General features: G+C 41.5%; 1 protein-coding gene across 1 annotated transcript; it reads left to right on the top strand.

Moving 5' to 3' along the window:
* The first annotated feature begins 2,012 nt into the window (after positions 1-2,012).
* On the top strand, positions 2,013-18,821 carry vars1 (valyl-tRNA synthetase 1). The gene is made up of 29 exons (XM_005925170.2): positions 2,013-2,141; positions 5,072-5,430; positions 5,514-5,657; positions 5,749-5,950; positions 6,037-6,152; positions 6,747-6,822; positions 8,269-8,369; positions 8,463-8,590; positions 8,680-8,844; positions 8,932-9,013; positions 9,104-9,223; positions 11,046-11,154; positions 11,248-11,427; positions 11,602-11,726; positions 11,858-11,961; positions 12,056-12,214; positions 12,710-12,800; positions 12,930-13,035; positions 13,194-13,264; positions 13,476-13,601; positions 13,688-13,792; positions 14,228-14,375; positions 14,757-14,884; positions 15,156-15,311; positions 15,401-15,625; positions 15,760-15,871; positions 17,889-18,064; positions 18,413-18,562; positions 18,646-18,821. Exons 2-29 carry the CDS (start codon positions 5,074-5,076, stop codon positions 18,712-18,714), a joined length of 3,831 nt encoding a protein of 1,276 aa, XP_005925232.2. The 5' UTR covers positions 2,013-2,141; positions 5,072-5,073; the 3' UTR covers positions 18,715-18,821.
* Positions 18,822-18,917: the final 96 nt, after the last annotated feature.

Raw genomic sequence — 18,917 nt, forward strand, 5'->3', positions numbered from 1 at the left:
TTATGTGCCTTTTCTGTATTTGATACTGAATTGGCTCTTCTGAATTCATTTGTATTATTGCTGTTCTATAATGACAGTAATGTTTGCTTATGTATTAAATTCAGTAATATGTTTACTGTCATGAACTGTCCGTTAATACGTCATCTATTTGTACTTTATTACTGGACTATTGCATCGTCGCTTCATTAGATGAGTGTATATCTACGTGTTGGTGATCGCATAATCATAAGGTCTATGCTTTCTTATTTGCGATTCATGTTCGGATGTGTACATATCACTTGTGGCTGTTGTATGTATATCTAATGAAATGCAGATTTGGATTGCTCTGATTTATATTATACTATGATTGGTGACCGGAACTGAATTGTCTCTTCTTACTTGGATGTATTGTATTCTTTATTCTCATGTGCTTCATACCTATTCTTAGGTGCTTGTGATTTTTGCTGTGTCTGGTTTGCATATGTGTTGATTCGTGTATAATGATGTTCTGCATGTGGCTATTTGCTGCATGTCTTCTGTTGTTTTGTTAGTCATTCTCATGTGAATGATGGTGCATCCTTGTTTCGTTGCATGTTACTTCTGTCACTTTCTATCATTATAAAAGATTGCTGTTGTTTTCTGATGTGTTCTTGCGATCGTAGAATGATCTCAAATTGCTCACATATGTGTTCTTTTCCTGGTGTTTTGGTTGACATCTCTTGATTTTCCCATGTCACAGAAACAGGCTCTGTGTTTTGCCTTATATGCATCCACAGCTGTGCCACCAATTTACTCACATGGACTCTACTAACCTATCAGAAGCTTCTTCAGCTCAGAATGGAATCGTCTGGAGTTTTCTTATTAATTAACAATAAACTTAGTGTACATGTACTCCTAAATTTGATGAAAGTGATAAAAAATAGAAGCTCTGTCTCTCTTTATTCTGACATTTAACTAATTCAAAATATATTTCAATATTTATCTAAAACAAAAGTTTACTCTAAATTGATGTTGTACAGTAAAAATGTTTTATCCCTAAAGTGTAAATATCTGGTTACAAATGTGAATATCCTGCTGTGTACTGAAATCCCTCTTGTTTTGCATAGAAATATACTGAACAACATACAAAGCATAATATATAAAATAACATTTACCTGAGTTTTTTCTTTGAAAGAAGCCTCTAATGTCCATTCTTATGTTTCAGTACATAACTGAAACCGATTTAGTCGGGGAGGGTAAGAACTGAAAATATGAAATAAACACATGTAAGCAAGACTCTCTAAAAAACAGCATTGTTGTTGTTCGGCTTTTCATTTCGCCATTTGTTGATTCACTCGAAGAGCGAGTAACGTAATATTGGTCAAGTGATCAGTTTGATATCAATCTTTCGTGATTCACCGTCATATTTACATTATTTGTACGGTACGAATGATTTGCTTTGGTACCTGGTCAAACTTAAGCTCTCCTTAGTATGGCTGGCTCCGTTTCTCCAACAGCGCACTCACAGGCAGCAGCTGCCCCGCCCCCTCGCTCAGTCGCTTAGTGCCTGAGCTCGGATCATACCAATATCAGGGGGGATTCACGCACAGTCGTAAATTCCCACAGTGTGCACTATGTGCTTCGAATATTGTGTGTACTTTTTGTTTTATACAGTTGTCAGCCAGACATCTAACTATGAAAAAATTACACTCCAAAAGACCCCGGGCTTCTGACAAAACAACCCGGGCTTAAGCCCAGTAAGCCACCCCCACGCTCCGCCCCTGACTACAACTACTACTACTAATAATAATAATCACTATCATCGTCATCATACTTTAACTTTTTATTAAACTGCTTTTAAATTGCTTTTATTAGCAGTTTTAACAGCTTTAACAAGACTTTAAATGCAGGTTCTTTAATTTTTAATTTAATAGCTTTACACAGTGGCGTTGCTAATCTAATGCAATCTAATCTAATCACCGATCGGTGATTAAAATACCTTCAGTGGTAGTTGTTGCTGATCTGTTCTCGTCAATGGGTTGTAGATAACATGACTTCCGTTTTGTGCCGGAAGCGACGGCTGATACCCGGAACTCGTTGCAGTTTCATTGCATCAGACGGGCATTCATGTGGCTGTGTGTGTGTGCTAACTGAGCTGACGTCTCTGTCTGTTTCATTCAAAGGTACGCAGGACTCGCTTTAAAACATTTTAATAGCAAGCCTCAGGTTTCTTAGACGCTTACTTTCTGGTGAATTTAAAGTTGTGGCAGCTTGAATAAAGGTTTATTAAAGTTCACGCTGGAGCTGCTGAAGAAAAACTTCTTTCAGTTTGACTCGTTGGCTTAAGCTAACTAGCCTGCTTGCATGAGTTTTCATCAGTCTGACAGGTGCCACGGCTCAGAGCTGCAGAAAGTGAAACAAAGAGCTAACGGGCTAGCATACCTATCCTTTTTAAAGCTAATCTGATACCCACTGTGACATGCTTAAAGCTGATTTTATTAAATATGTTTAACCCTTAAGGACCCACAGTGACACTGGTGTCACCGCCCCTTTACACTTAGAGAAAAACTATTTATAATGGTTTAACTTTGACTTTTAACTAATAAAGTCCCTAAGTGACGTCTACTGCACAAACTAGTTCAGTCATGTGACAAGTGAGGCACTCTGGGTGTTCAAGACACCATTTTCAAAGTCTTGGTCCGCCTGGTTAGCTAATGAGACCACTATGCTAATTTTAAAAACTTTCTTTTCTTTTTGCAAAGGTAAGCTTTTACTCATTCAGCAATTCTAAACATTAGATAAGATGTCATAGGTCATTTGTAACCTAGTTTGGTAATATTTCTGAAACAATTTGATCTAGAATCAGTTTGTTAAATATCGCTGTGACAAATATGTCACATCGGGCATTAAACTCCAAATTTTCTTAAAAAAAATGTTGTGACATATTTGTCACAAAAAGACAAAAACTGATCATTTGCTTAGTCAGTTTAGCTCATTCAGTTATTTTAAGTAAATGTATTCTTTGTTGTTAATTCTCAGTCATATTTAACTAAATTCAAGCATAACTAATTTATTAAATTACCTAAATTTGTGATGGAACTTTACTTTAGCTTTGTTGAGGCGTTTTTCAATTACCCCCCATTTTTTTTGTCATTTTCACTCTTTGGTAGAATGGATAAAAAGAAAAAATATAGTGTTCAAGATGCGCTAGAGTTTATCACTGCAGAGGAGAGTGAGTATGAGGGATGTGAAAGATTCTGGAGACCCTAATTACATCCCCCACAAAGATGTGGAGAGTGATGAATCAAGTGAATCCAGTGATTCAGACAGTTGTGATTCAAGTGATTTAGAGACAGAGCCACAGCCATATAGACACTGGGTAGCCCAAGGCAGCTATCAAAGGACAAAAATTCTCCTGGAGAAAGAAAACGTTCGAAACCCCTGAGACCACATTCAAGGGACCCTGTGCCAAACCTCCAGATGAGATCCACACTCCACTGGAGTACTTCAAAAACTTCATCACAGATGATATGCTGCTGTTGTTAATGGAACAAACAAATTTATACAGTGTACAAAAATCCAACCATCTGAGAAATGTAAATACCACTGTTAAAGAACTAGAAATACTCATTGGTCTATCTGAGGATGGGTCTATGCCAAATGCCTGGAAATCGAGCATACTGGGAAAATGACACCAGGTGTCCTATGGTAGCAGATAACATGTCCCGCAACCGATTTCAAACCCTGTTGGGATCTCTACATTTCACTGACAATACAGATTTATTACACAGAGATGCAGAAGACAAGTGCTGGAAGATCTGTCCATGGCTTGAAATGTTTCGCAAACAATGCCTGGATATCGTCCCAGAGGAGTACAACTCTGTTGATGAGCAAATGGTACCCTTCAAGGGGACACACAGCCCAATAAGGCAGTATGTGAAGGGAAAGCCCCACCCCTGGGGATTGAAAATCTGGGCCCGGTGCTCATCCTCTGGTATGCTCCATGATTTTGTTGTTTATCAAGGTGGTACTGGGAAGAAGACTTTACTTGGGATTGGAGGAGATGTTGTGGTGAAGTTGTGTGAAACTCTGCCAGCTGAGCAAAACTACAAAGATTTGCTGATAACTTCTTCTCCTCAGCCCCACTTGTGCTCACACTTCTTCAGCGACAGATCTGCTTTGTAGGAACACTTCGTGGAAATCGCTTAGCAGGTTGTAAGCTTGAAGATGAAAAAAAGTCTTGCCCAGAGAGGCAGAGGATCTGTTGATGCCAGGGTGAATAAGGAGGAGAGCATGGTTATTGTGAAGTGGTATGACAACAAATCTGTTACCCTCATCTCATCCTATTGTGCAACTGAGCCTCAAGATACAGTCCGTCGCTGGAGCAAATCGGGCAAGGCATTTGTTGAGGTCAAAAGGCCACACATTGTGGAGTACAACACATTCATGGGGGGTATTGACCTGCTTGACACCTGCATTGCAAGGTACAAGTACCACATGAAGTCACGGAGGTGGTATCTCTACCTGTTCTGGCAAACCACCATGCTCGGTGTTGTCAACGCATGGTTGATTTACCGTCGTGACTGCAAGCTACTTGGTGTCCAAAAGCCACTGAAAGAAAGAAGCTTCCAGGCAGAAGTTGCCACAAGCCTGATCCTTTGGAAATCACACAGGGGCGCCCATCACAGAACAGAATTCTGTTTTTAAAAGCAAGAAAGTGTTTACAGAATTACTTTCTAAATATGGAACAAATGTACCTTGTATGCCCAATGTGACGCATATGTGACATTTCAGATCTGGGGCAGTGGGTGGAGCTATTACAAAAAAAACTTCAGAAATGTGTTATATATGATTCATTTGATATAACTTACAACCCCCGTAATTTTCATGAAAGTAGAAATAGGTCTGGGTTCTTAAGGGTTAAAACAGTTTGCTTTAAAAAAAAAAAACTTAACCCACCTTCTGGACATGCCCCTTGAGTGGCATGAAGTTTGGCATAACAGTGTTTCTGCCAGCAAACACACCCATCCAGTCTGATAAGGAAATGCTCAATTACAGCAACAAAATGAATGTTTCTCTCTTACTTCATGCAACCTGAATGTGTCTTCACCAGAGATGACCACTCTCTACGTGTCTCCTCACCCTGATGACTTCAGGAGCCTTCTGGCTCTCTTAGCTGCAGAATATGGACCGTCCTCCCGGCCGCAGATCATCACAGAGGACCCTCCTGCATCTCTGAACGCCCGCTCCAGACCAGCCCTGGTGCTGGCCGCCGCTGGGGATGGTGACTCTCTAGTGAGCGGGGCCACTGCTGTGTCATGGTACTTAGCCTTTCAGGGAAAGAGGGCTGGTCTGGATGCTAAGCAGCAGAGCCAGGTGTGGCAGTGGCTCAGCTTTGCAGACAATGAGCTCACCCCAGTGTCATGTGCTGTGGTCTTCCCTCTGATGGGGGTGACAGGAGTGGATAAGAAGGTATTTAAAGCTTCCTTGGACCTGAACGTGTGTCTGATTTGTTCATGTAAAAATGTATTCTCCTACTCTTTGTGCATTCTCAGCTCCAGCAGAGTTCCCGTGCAGAGCTGATGCGTGTTCTTAAGGTTCTCGATCAGGCTTTGGCACCAAGAACCTACCTGGTGGGAGAGAGCATTACCCTGGCTGATATGGCTGTAGCTACAGCGGTTTTACTCCCCTTCAAATATGTATGTGTGCTACGCTACACTTTCTGTCTAACAGGTTTTTCTGCATAGCTTCTGAACAGACAAGCTTTATTATGCTTTTATGAATACTCAGGCACTGGAGCCATCAGACAGGAAGGCTGTAACGAATGTTACCAGATGGTTCACGACCTGCATTAATCAGCCACAGTTCCTGAAGGTACTGGGGGAGATCGTTCTTTGTGAAAAGATGGTCCCAGTCACACCAAAAACAAATGCTGCTACAAATGCTGTTAATGGCAGTCCTGCTGCTGACTCTCCCGGCGCTCCAGCAAACGGTTAGGAACTTCAACGAATCACTTGATAAGTATTAGCAGAATGTAATGTACAGTATCTCATGCCATTGTGATGTTTCCTCTCTCAGGCCCACCGAAGACGGAGGCCCAGCTGAAGAAAGAAGCAAAGAAGAGAGAAAAGCTTGAAAAATTCCAACAGAAGAAAGAAATGGAAGCAAAGAAAAAGACACAGCCGCCATCTGAGGTATAAATACGCAACATGTACAAAGAGAAATTCATTTGTGAAGTTTTGAAAATTGCAAATATCCATGGTAAATCATCTGTTCTTATGTAGTGCTTTTCTACTCTACTTGAAAGTGAAAGTGATTTATATAACATATTAAATTCATACAAGCACTTTCTTGTTTTTCTATTTTTAGTCCTGCTGTGTTCTGTCAAAATTATGATCTCAATGCACTGTGATCAGCTGTATAAATTCTCCATAGACTGCTCTTGTTCAGAGCTTATCTGTTTATTTCTTCATTTCTGTTCATGCCATTTCAGTTATTACATTGTATGTGGTGTACAGTATGACAATGTCTAAGGCAGGATATGGGGGAAAAGGGGGAGGAGGGTGATAGGGGAAGACGTCATAAAAGGACAGAGTACAATTTATCGCTAACTGCCTCACCTGTAAGAAAAACAGAATGTACAGAACACAAAAATTTGAAAATGAAAATTCGAAAGGGTGACTCTGAGCTAGCCATCTGATTTGTAGTTGATCGTAACACAGTCACTGAAGACATTACTATTTCAAAGTCTCTCATGGGTTTTTTTTCTTCTGCTTTTTTTTTCTCAGAAAAAGGCCAAACCTGAGAAGAAGGAATTGGGAGTGATTACATATAACATCACCACCCCTGCTGGAGAAAAAAAAGGTGAGTGTTCACTATGCTTGAGTTGATTTGTGTACTGTAAGCACATTCCACGTAACTTAGTGTTCCAGGCAAGCTTCCCTGGAGCTTGCACTTTAAAGTTACCTTATCTTAGTGACCACAACCTGTAAAGCGGATGCCACACCTAAGTTTCAAGCTGTTTAATTTAAACAGAAAATAAAACAGAGGAAATGGCCGGGCAAAAAAAAGTGGACCAAATTAGGGTCAGTGGGCTGTAGGACCAAGAGCTTCTCTCCCTAAACTAATGAGGTAAAAAAGTAAACCAACAAATAAAACTGCAAAAGACAGTCTACCAGTACTTCCATCTTAAAAGAAAAAGAAAGAAGGAAGTGGAGATCTGAAGATGCTGGAGAGCTGCTTGGTCTGGTAGAACAAGGTCCTTTAGTTAGAGGCAGAACAGTCATTAATGACTGGACCTGATAAAGAGGGAATTGACGAGCAAAGTAGGAGAGTAGGGCAGGAAAGGGGAAACAACACTGACAGGTCTGTTGGCAGCAAAACAACAAAGACTGTAATATCTGAAAAATATGCAAAGTTCAAACAGTGTGGGCTAAAAGCATTACAAGTGTGACGTGTCTGATACCAAAAGCACATTAAATGATTTAAGCTGTGGCCTAGTATTTAAAACTCCCCACTGTCAATCAAGTTAGTTTATAGAGGTGTGTGTGTGTGTGTGTGTGTGTGTCTGCACTATGTCAGTAAAGGCTTTTTAAAGGCAGGAAGTAAAGCTGGATAAAATAGACCCTCCTGCTGTCTGGGCACGAGGTCCACGTTAATGGTACCACTATATTCCGGAGAATTGATTGATCAGTGGGTGGTAGTTTTGTACCAATTGACCCCCTCTCTTGAACTTAACTTCCTTTATAACAAGATGGATCTGCAGCAGAAGTTACCATGGTGATGCGCCATCCCATCACAAGCTAACCACTGTCATTACCCAGAAAATCCAGGTTTAACAATAAAGTTGCCTCAGTAAGCACCAAATCCTGCTTTGTAGCTCAGGCCTGTGGTCACGCCACAGTTTTTAGTTTTTAGATAAATGTGGACATTTCACCAACTAGGTGCTGTGTAAAATAAAAGACACATAGGTTAGACAACCACAGTATTCTTTAGATTTATGGGAACAGATTCTAGGCTTCAGGATTTGATATTCGTATGTATGCTAGAAAGCTTAACATCCAAGTGTCTTCATACTTCTCATCGTATATTATGTGTGTATTATTGTGCTTTGTTGACCTTTACGTTTAGTCCTTCTGGGTTTTGCAGGGTTTTTTTTTATTCATTAGAGGTTTATTATTCCACTGAGTGATGACGTGTTTTAAAAAAGCGCACCTTCTTTTCAGGCTGTGATATTAGTAGTTTTTTCAGCATTTCACTTGAGTGAGCTTCAGATGCTTTACTGAACCTTTTCCTCACCTTTGCTGCCAGATGTTGTTAGTCCACTTCCTGACTCCTACAGTCCTCAGTATGTGGAGGCTGCCTGGTATCCGTGGTGGGAGAAGCAGGGCTTCTTCAAGCCCGAGTATGGGGTAAGTCCTCAGATATTATAAAAATGGTCCTGAATTAGATTTTTAATTGATAAGTTTAGCTTCAAATAACCTGTCTGTCACTATATTCTGTAGAGGAAGAGTATTAGTGAGGAAAATGCTAAGGGCATCTTCATGATGTGCATCCCTCCACCTAATGTGACAGGATCACTTCACCTGGGTCACGCCCTCACCAACGCCATCCAAGACTGTCTGACCAGATGGTAATTTAATAAACTATAATTCTTTTGTTAACTGATGAAATTTCTCTCTGCTAATATGTTTGAGCTAATCTCCCATCCGGTCTGTGCAGGCACAGGATGCGAGGTGAGACCACCCTGTGGAACCCGGGCTGTGACCACGCTGGCATTGCGACCCAGGTGGTGGTGGAGAAAAAGCTGATGAGAGAGAAGGGCATGAGCCGTCATGACTTGGGCAGGGAAAACTTTATCCGGGAAGTCTGGAAATGGAAGAATGAGTAAGTAAAAGAAGTAGCAGGAAAAGCGAAGATTTAAACAATCTTAAATAGGAAAAACACCACAATATTTCTTTTTATCCCTTGTAGGAAGGGAGACCGGATCTACCATCAGCTGAAGAAACTGGGCTCTTCCCTGGACTGGGACAGAGCTTGCTTCACTATGGATCCTGTAAGGTTTCTAAAATCTTTGATGTGTGGGAAATTTTGTGTTCAATAATAGTTAAAAATAAAATTTTTCTGTTTACCTGGGCTCCTCTAGAAACTTTCCTATGCAGTCCAAGAGGCCTTTATCCGCATGCACGATGAGGGAGTGATCTACAGGAGCAAGAGGCTGGTCAACTGGTCCTGTACACTGAACTCTGCCATCTCTGACATAGAGGCAAGTCACTCTGCGTTAAGCAGTGTGTCTCATTTTCGGGACCTTTTTTCACCACAAGACAACTGAAAGTGGGGGGGATATTGATACACTGAGATATTTTCCATGGCAACATTGGATCAATACAGGGACAACAAATATTGATGTTTAATGAAATATTTAAAATACTTTTGGAATGATAAGAACAGCAGTGCTCAGGGTGCACCACACCCTGAGGTAATGTTAGCCGAGAAAACTTAGATTAAATCGGCTGAACCAAAAAAAAAAAAACATCCGTAAACTGACAAAACTACCTCCTAATTCAAGACAAGCTAAAAGCTCAGTCACACAAATAAAAACGTGACACATCTACAAATAAATTGGTGGCTACCTGCAGGTTAAATTGAATTATTTCACATTCTGGCAGATTTCAACTTGTGATGACTAAATGGTTGCCAAGAGGTTGAGGGTGTTGCACAACCATATTTGATCGCAAGCTAATTGCACAGGTGTCTGATAGGAGGCGAGCTTTGTGTAAACAGTTGCAGTCTGACTTGGACTGACTGCAATTTACAGTTGAAAAAAGGGTCATAAATTGCAATATATATTACTTTAACATTCAACATATCGATAAATGTTGGAAGTCACACTAATATCCTATTGTGAGTTAAGTAATGTGATGTTGCATTGGGGGGTGTCTGGCGTGTCCCACCTCTAGCCACAGTGGTACTCATACTAGGATGGACATTCACAGACAAGTATATAAAGAATATAAATGGAGCTGTCTCACATGCATCCGCTGGATTTGCTAAGCTCATTGAAACATGATTATATTGTGAACTCCCCCATGAACAGTTACCCTGAGGAAAAAAATGTACCAAGTCTGGTGCACTCTGCTCAAATCAAACTTATGCCAAACAAATGATACCACCCCAACTTAATAGGGTGATCAATAATAACTAACCGGGCGGAAAGAGGTTTAGTGAGAGTTAACAAAGTTATCGAGTATGGGTTAAAGGTTTTACTGTTTTGCAAAAAAATAAAATAGGACTGCAAGGAAGATGCTCTCCTGGAGGTTTTTCAACTTGGACTCAGACAAAAAAAGGTTACAGAACAAAAAAATAACAGTCAGGAACATGAAAGTTTAATATTAGTTTGAGTGTATGGATGTTTTTTCCATAGCCAGATATTGGATGTGGCGTCTCTTAATGATCAAATTAACCATCATAATACAGTACAAGTGTTATGGTATGATATCCCTGAGCTCATGCATTTCATGGCATTAGATGTGCTTTCCAAATATGGTAAATGTGGCGTGAGCACTGCAGCTCGCTCTCATAATGATGTGAGAATGTCTTAATGAAGCCGTGAGGAACATTAGCATAAAACCGAATCACATCTCGATGATAGAGTTGCATTCTTTTAACAGACTGATGAAGCAATGTTACATTAGGTAATATCACCCACTGATTACTAGGACTGGATATCAGCACAAACCTTTAGATTACCTACAGAATTATGTCTGAAATATGAAGTATTGAAAAAAGACTCTTCGATTCTTTGTACTACTTACTGTGATGAGATATTGTATCTTTACTTTGTGTAATGTGGTAATTCATGCAAGTTCCTGCTCGTGTGAATACAAAATGAAACACTTTTGCATTTAAGGGCTCTTGCTTATTTTGTTAGGCTTTTTTGTATAAATGTGTGACTGCATGAACAGAATAAATACCCTGAAAAAGGCTCCACTGATAACCCTGTTATTAGGCTGTAATGGTAACAGAGACATTTTGGCAGTGCCAGGCATTGTGTGCCCTCTTGATTAAATGTATTTTTCGACTTTCAGGTGGATAAAAAGGAGCTCGCTGGCAGGACTCTTTTGCCTGTGCCTGGTTACAAGGAGAAAATCGAGTTTGGGGTCTTGGTGTCTTTTGCCTACAAGGTGGATGGATCTGGTATGTAAATTTATGGAAAGCAAAAAATGTTAACAAAGACACTTTGTGCTGCTGTTACGATACAGGTCTCCTTGTTCTTTCTCTGTCCTTCAGATGAGGAGGTGATCGTGGCCACGACTCGTATTGAGACTATGCTTGGAGACACCGCAGTAGCCGTTCACCCTGCCGACGCCAGATATCAGCATCTGAAAGGAAAAATGGTTCTTCATCCTTTCTGTGACCGCAAGATGCCCATAGTCTTTGATGACTTTGTGGACATGAGCTTTGGAACAGGTAGGCCTGGGGTACAGAAAAAAGATGTCATAGCTGCAGGTCTACAGTGTGCCGAGAATAAGTAATCATAACAAGTCGTTAAGCCCAGCCACTTGCCTCATTACAATTGTTCTTTTTTTTCTTTTTCCCCTTGTTCTCTGCTTGGCCTGTCTCTCTGCACCATTTTCTGTTCAGGCGCTGTCAAAATCACCCCGGCTCATGACCATAATGACTACGAGGTTGGAGAGAGACACAATCTGGCCTTCATCAACATCTTGGATGAAAATGGCCTGCTCATTAACGTGCCTCCTCCCTTCTTGGTATAGTGTCTCATTATCGTCCTTCCCCCCTGCAGTGTGTGACACTAAAGTCACGCTTTCTCATAGTTTGCTTCATGAGGCTATCTTATTTTTCAGAATTTTTTATTTTTAACTCGTCCTTCCCTCCCCAGGGCATGAAGCGTTTTGAGGCCAGGAAAGCAGTGCTTCAGGCTCTCAAAGACAGAGGCCAGTTTAAAGAGATCAAAGACAACCCTATGGTTGTCCCAGTTTGCAGGTAAAATTTGTGCACAAGCTGGACATGGGTTGTTTTTGTTTGAGCTTCCTTTATCTGTATTCCTTTAAGCCCCATTGTGCGTGTTCCCTATCAGCCGTTCCAAGGACATTGTGGAGCCGCTGCTGAAGCCCCAGTGGTATGTGGACTGCAGAGATATGGGCAAGGAGGCTGCTGATGCTGTCAGAGAAGGCAGGCTCAAAATCATCCCTGACCACCATCTCAAAACATGGTTCAACTGGCTGGACAACATTAAGTAAATACTGCTTCCTGATTGTTTATTTTTTAGTTTTAAGCTTTTAGTTTAAGCATTTTGACACTTTTGGTTTCTGCAGTTTTAGGCATTTAAACAGAAATCTTGAGAAAAGGTGTCAATTTCAGTGTAGGAAATTGACACCTTTTTGTTATCAGTTAATTGGCAGAATATTTCCTTGGCTATTTGATTAATATATTATTTAAAACAGATGAAATTTTCTCAGAAACAAGCTTGTTTAAGCTCAAAGATATTTGATTTCTCATCACACAGGAAAAAAGGAAATCAGTTAATAGAAAGTGATGAGCCAGAACCGGAGAAAGTTTAATTAAAAAAAGAATATATTACATTATCAATTATTAAAATTGATGCCAGTTAATTTTCTGCCATCGCCTCACCTATTAGTGAACAAATTGGTTCAGGTCTAGAAAGGAGATGATTATCAGAAAGTGTGCACAGAGTTCATTTTCACATCCGTCTCTCTGTCTTCTTTTTCAGGGATTGGTGTATCTCTCGGCAGCTGTGGTGGGGTCACCGTATTCCTGCTTACTTCATCACTGTCAACGATCCGTCTGTGAAACCAGGAGAGGTAAGATGACTTCTCTTTTTGTTGTCAAGGTCTGGAGGACTTCAGATGACAGATAAAAGCTGCATCCGTATCGTGCATGTCATTGTCTGTTTCCCTGATTTATTTCTTCTTCTGTTCTTTTGCCTGCAGGACATGGACGGTCATTACTGGGTGAGTGGGAGATCAGAGGAAGAGGCCAGGGAGAAGGCGGCGAAACGCTTTAATGTGTCTGCAGACAAAATTACCCTCAGACAGGGTGAGATTTAGCTGTTTTTAATTTGGCACTTTTCCGTAGCACAATTATTGTAAAGTTATCTAATAACTTCATAATGCGCCAACACACACATTTGCCTAATTTAATTAATTCTACTCCATATTCATGCAGATTAGATAACTTTTGCTCCTGCGTTTCAGACGAGGACGTTCTGGACACTTGGTTCTCGTCTGGCATTTTCCCCTTTTCTATCTTCGGCTGGCCTAATGAGGTAAAACACTGAGGTTAAATGACTTTCTTTCTGCTGACACAGAGGGCACATTGTTTCAGTTGACTGAAAGAATACCTTAAGCAGAATAGAAAAGAGAAACATGGAAATGTTTAATACCTGATTTCTGGTTTCATAGTATAAAAGAAAAAACCCTCCTAAAATATTAATCATTCGGTGTTTTTCCCAATGTGTTTGTTGTCGTTGGTTCTAGAATGAGGACCTGCAGGTGTTTTACCCCGGCACCTTGTTGGAGACGGGCCATGACATCCTGTTCTTCTGGGTTGCCCGCATGGTGATGATGGGTCTCAAACTGACAGGCAAGCTGCCCTTCAAAGAGGTGAGACCAATCACCCACGACACTGACACAGCAGGATGTGATATTTGTACTACATGACTCACTGATGTTTTCGTTTCATTTTTCAGGTTTATCTGCATGCAGTGGTACGTGATGCTCACGGAAGGAAGATGAGCAAGTCTCTGGGCAACGTTATCGACCCTCTAGACGTCATTACAGGGATCTCCCTGGAGGTAAAGCCTAATCAGCCTTTAATCCACGCTCAGATACACACAAACACTTAGGCAAACATAAATATACATGCTCTTTTCTCCCATCTGTTTGGGTTGTCTTTTACATAGTCACCATGCTCTTATGGGTCCCTTGAGGCCCTTACTCTTATATAAACTTTATTAAGCACCTCTTTCTGCTTCCAACAAGCTTTTATTGAGTCCATCAATCTCTTCACCAGCTGCGGGGAAATTGTTCAGTCAAATGAAACGGACCTGTCCTCTAGAGGGCACTGAAGGACTTGTAAACTAAGCTTAACCCTGAATGTTTTCCCTCTGAAGGTCCTTTCCTCCCTGGCCAGTTTAAACATCAGGCAGTCGAAGGAGGTCTCATATTCTGAAGATGAAAAGAGAAAATTGTTGAAAACCTCCCTCGTCCTCTTACTCTCCATCCTCTAGGGTCTTCATGCCCAGCTGATGGACAGCAACTTGGATCCTGTGGAGGTGGAGAGAGCGCAGCAGGGCCAGAAGTCAGACTACCCAAATGGCATCCCAGAGTGTGGCACAGATGCTCTCCGGTTTGCTCTGTGTGCTTACACCAGCCAAGGTGAACTTTTTACGTCTTCCTTGTTTGTCCTGTTTTCCTTCTTAGATTCTTTTTAATAACCAGTGTTTGAAATTCACTAATATACATTAATTACAAACCATAAAGCTTATCTCTGTCAATCAGAAGTAGACATTCATGAGTGTTTCAGGTAAATGGATCCCTTTATGCCTGAAAATGACTTTGGTGTAGATCTGCACCTTTTCTTTCATCAGACCAATGCTATAGTACCCACAGCTATGGCCACTAATGCCATTTTCTCTCATGATAATTCTTCTAGCAGATAGAAAACCACATTTTAACAAGTATAACAAGTATACAGCTTGATTTCCACTGGAGTCGTTCTTTGGTATTTACTGAAATCTTCATTTCTGAATCTCGCAGGTAGGGATATCAACCTGGATGTCAACCGCATCCTGGGCTACCGTCACTTCTGCAACAAACTGTGGAATGCTGTGAAGTTTGCCATGAAGGCTCTAGGAGACAACTTTGTACCATCAGAGAAAGTCCAGGTGAGACCAAGGGAACAGATGAAGGATACAGAACATAAACAAAGTCTGTTCCATGCTTATTGATATTCCTCGAGTTAGATGCGTAACAGATTTTGACCAAATCTCTGTTTCAAAACAAAACAGTGTTTGTTTGGGGGCTTAGTTTGCCATGATTTGTATTCGTAGATTTGCACACATTGACATTTGGGACATACCTGGTGCGGGGTTGTGTTGCCTGAATCTAAAGATATCTCTTTTTTTTTCTTTTTTACACTTCTGTCGATCCTCTCAGTTATCTGGAGAGGAGAGCGTATCTGACAGGTGGATTCTGTCCAGGCTGAGCGCTGCTGTTACACTCTGTGACGCCGGCTTCAAGGCCTACGACTTCCCGACCATCACCACCGCCATCTACAACTTCTGGCTGTACGAGCTCTGTGACATCTACCTGGTAAGGATCTTGTAGGCGACTGAGCAGCAGAGTCTCATGAAAGTTCCACTTCCTCCTTATCTTTTCCTTTCTCTCGTCTTGTTTTCCAGGAAAGTGTGAAACCAGTATTCAGTAAAGCAGAGGAAGACAGCACGAGCCAGAGACAAGCCCTGGTGTGCAGACAGACCCTTTACACCTGTCTAGAGGTTGGTCTACGCCTGCTGTCTCCCTTGATGCCCTTCGTCACTGAGGAGCTCTATCAGAGGTTACCACGAAGAAAACCTCAGAGCGATCCTCCCAGCATCTGCGTCACATCATATCCCACCACCGAAGAGGTGAGAAAAAGAAGGGGGGGGGGGCAGCTTGTGCTGAATCTTACTGATGCTCAAATAGCCTTAAAAAGTTTTTTTGTGGAGAGTGCTGTTTTGTGTTTTTTGCAATTATATTTTTTCCCTGTGATTTGTTGTAGTTCTGCTGGAACAGTGAGGAGGTGGACCGCGACATGGAGTTCATAATGACCATTGTCAAGACGATCCGATCGCTTAGGGCTGACTACAATCTAACCAAGACCAGAGCTGACTGTAAGACACACAAAATAAATTCTAAAAGTGATGCTAAAAATAATTTTTAGTTCATATTTCATCTATTTTCATGTGGAAATTAACCAGCATGTCTGTTCAATGCTGTACTTACAGTTGGAAATTAGCTCAATTCAGCATGTTCACACAAGCCTGCCAACTTCACATGGAAATCTTTTTGCACACTGCTCAGAAAAATTAAGGGAACACTTGACCTTACAGTCCCAGTTAAGCTTCTGGGATATTAATCTGTCCAGTTAGGAAGCACAAACCATTTAGAATTCACTTCACAATGGTTTGGTGCAGATGAAAGTGACAACAGGTGGACTGGAGAGGCAACAAAGACAGAGAAAGTTGGGAGGAGGGGTGGTGACCACAGAAAATTTTGCCCTCCTGGTTGAGTTTCCTGTAGTTCGGCTTTTTGTTAGTATCCTTGTCACTGCTGGTAGCTCGAGTCGGTATCTGAAGCCCGTTGAGTCCTGTTCATCCAGGGCGGTACATGCATACGTGTTATCACAAGATTAGCTGTCTTTCCCCACCACAGTCTCAACAGTGTGGAGGTGATACCTGGGGATACTAGCAGAGCTGGCTCTTATGCTGTCTGTTCTTCTCTGTGGGACAAGGAGCACTGCCAGAGCCCTTACAGAATGACCTCCAGCAGGCTACTTACATCCTCGTTTCAGATCAAACTGTTAGAAACAAAATATGTGAGGACCTGGCGACATTCACCTGATCTGGCGATCTGATTTGTGCTCACAGATCAGCTCCGTGCAGCTTGATTGGAGTTTGCCAGAGAGCACCAGAACTGGCAGGTCCACTACTGGCGCCCTGCTCTCTTCACAGATGAAAGCAGGTTCATACTAAGCACGTGACAAGCATGAAATAGTCTGGAGATGCTGTGGCAAATGTTATTCTGCCTGCAACATCATCTGTGAAGAGAACGGGATGCCAGTGGCGAGCCTGCCAGTTCTGGTTTTCCTAGGAGGATGCCAGTTGAGCTGCATGGTGCTTGGCTGTGAGCACAGATCCCACTTGTCACCCTCGTAGAGTCTGATTCTGACTGTTTGGTTAGAAACATGCGCTTGAATAACCTGCTGGAGGTCATTCTGTCTCCGCTGCACAATGGACCAGATACCGGTCTTGCTGCCAAGTTGCCCAGCTCTCCTCGTGTCCCCTGGTGTCTGTCTGAGAGACACTGCAAATCTTCTTGTATGGACGTGGCCATCCTGGAGCTGGACTCACTGAGTAACCTGAGTGGGATGTAGACAGTGACTCATGCAACCAGCAGCAAGTAAAATCAGGAGGGATAGAGCGAGAGCAATGGTCTGTGGCCGTCACCTGTGAAAACCATTTCCTTTCCAGAGGTTGTCTTGTTGTTGCTTCTTCAGCAACTTTCATTTGCACCAAAGCAGGTGAACATGATTCTGTATGGTTTGTAATTTCTGACTGGACAGATTGATGCCACTTAAATTTTAGGGATATTATGTTATACTGGGATGATCGAGTGTTCCCTTATTTTATTTTTTTGAGCAGTCTATTTTCATTCCACTATAGTTTTGAATTTGATGGCAGTAATGCTGCATTTTATGACAAGCAATGATTTAAAGATCTAAAGAGGGGAGCAACTGTAGTGACAGATCGAGTGGACTATAGCAACAAGAGTTTGGCCTGAAACACACGAAGACTTTAGAAGTCTCCAAGAAAAGTTTCTGATTCTCTAAAGAAGTAAACTTGCTATTAAAAGAAAGGATTAGAGTCTAACAAGCAGTTTTCAGCTACTTTACATAATATTTTCCAACCTCTCCTACTTTATAGTTCAACTTCGGCATACAGATATTGGAAAATGTGTTAAAGCATTTACATACCATATGTTGTTATTATAAAATATGCTTCATTAAAATGAATTAAACTGCACACCAGTATGTAGAGGATGTGTATGCACTGAATCAGAGTTACAGCTCATCAGGAATGCACTGTTCTGATGCGCGAAACCTTTACCATCTGTATTTTCCTCTCTTAGGCTACCTCCAGTGCATAGACTCTGCAACCGTGTCCCTGGTGCAGAAATACAGTCTGCAGATCCAGACCTTGTCTTATTCTCAGGCCGTCATCCCTCTGACAGCCAACCAGCCTGTCCCAGAAGGCTGTGCTGTGGCTATCGCTTCTGACAGATGTACTGTCAACCTTATGCTCAAGGTGAGGGCCAGTATAATCTGCCCTGTTCTGTTTGTATCCTTCCATCTGTCTGTTATATCAGGTGTGTGTATCTAAGTGTGTATTTTAGACCCCCTGTACTATGAATGCACTAGTGTTTTACATGTAGGTTTTCTTTTTTCAAGTTTTGAATTAGGTGAATTCCCCTGTGAATAGCCTGATAGATATGAGTAGATATGCATTTATACTATCAGGGATGCCATTTTTAAATTTGCTCCACCTGAATGGCAGTTCAGTGTTTTTTTTTTTTAGTTTCTCCATTGCAGAGCAAAAATAACAGGATCAAGTTTTAGCTGCGATTCCCATTTTCACTTCTTTTTCCCCCCACAGGGTCTCATTGACGTGGAGAAGGAAGTGGCTAAGCTGATGACGAAGAAAGGTGATTTGGAGAAACAGATGGAGAAACTGAGAGAGAAGATGGGGAAGAATGACTACAAGGAGAAGGTGCCGGTGAAGGTGCAGGAGCAGGATGCTGAGAAGGTGGGAAAAGGAAATTGACTCGCCAGGATTCTCAGGTTGTAAGAATTCCTTGTAAATAAGAAACTTCCTCTTTCTCTCCACAGCTACGACAGAGCCAGATTGAGCTTGAGAAGGTGAAAGAAGCCATGGACAACTTCAGGAAAATGATTTAATTCCTATTTAGCTTTATGTAAAATCTGCTTTTTCATGTCATGTTAATTGTCTTTTTTTCCCCCCCAAGTGAATAATGGACAATACTCAATAAAACTCTTGTACCAGACAGCGGTCTTCAGGGATGTGAAGCAATCTATTAATCTAACTCGCTTGTAAATCTGTAAAGTGTTGAGCAGTCGTATCAAATAATGAACAAAAGAAT

Source organism: Haplochromis burtoni, unplaced genomic scaffold, assembly GCF_018398535.1.
Source record: "Haplochromis burtoni strain Fernald_Lab_line unplaced genomic scaffold, NCSU_Asbu1 Contig_80, whole genome shotgun sequence".
NCBI classification, from domain to species: Eukaryota; Metazoa; Chordata; class Actinopteri; order Cichliformes; family Cichlidae; genus Haplochromis; species Haplochromis burtoni.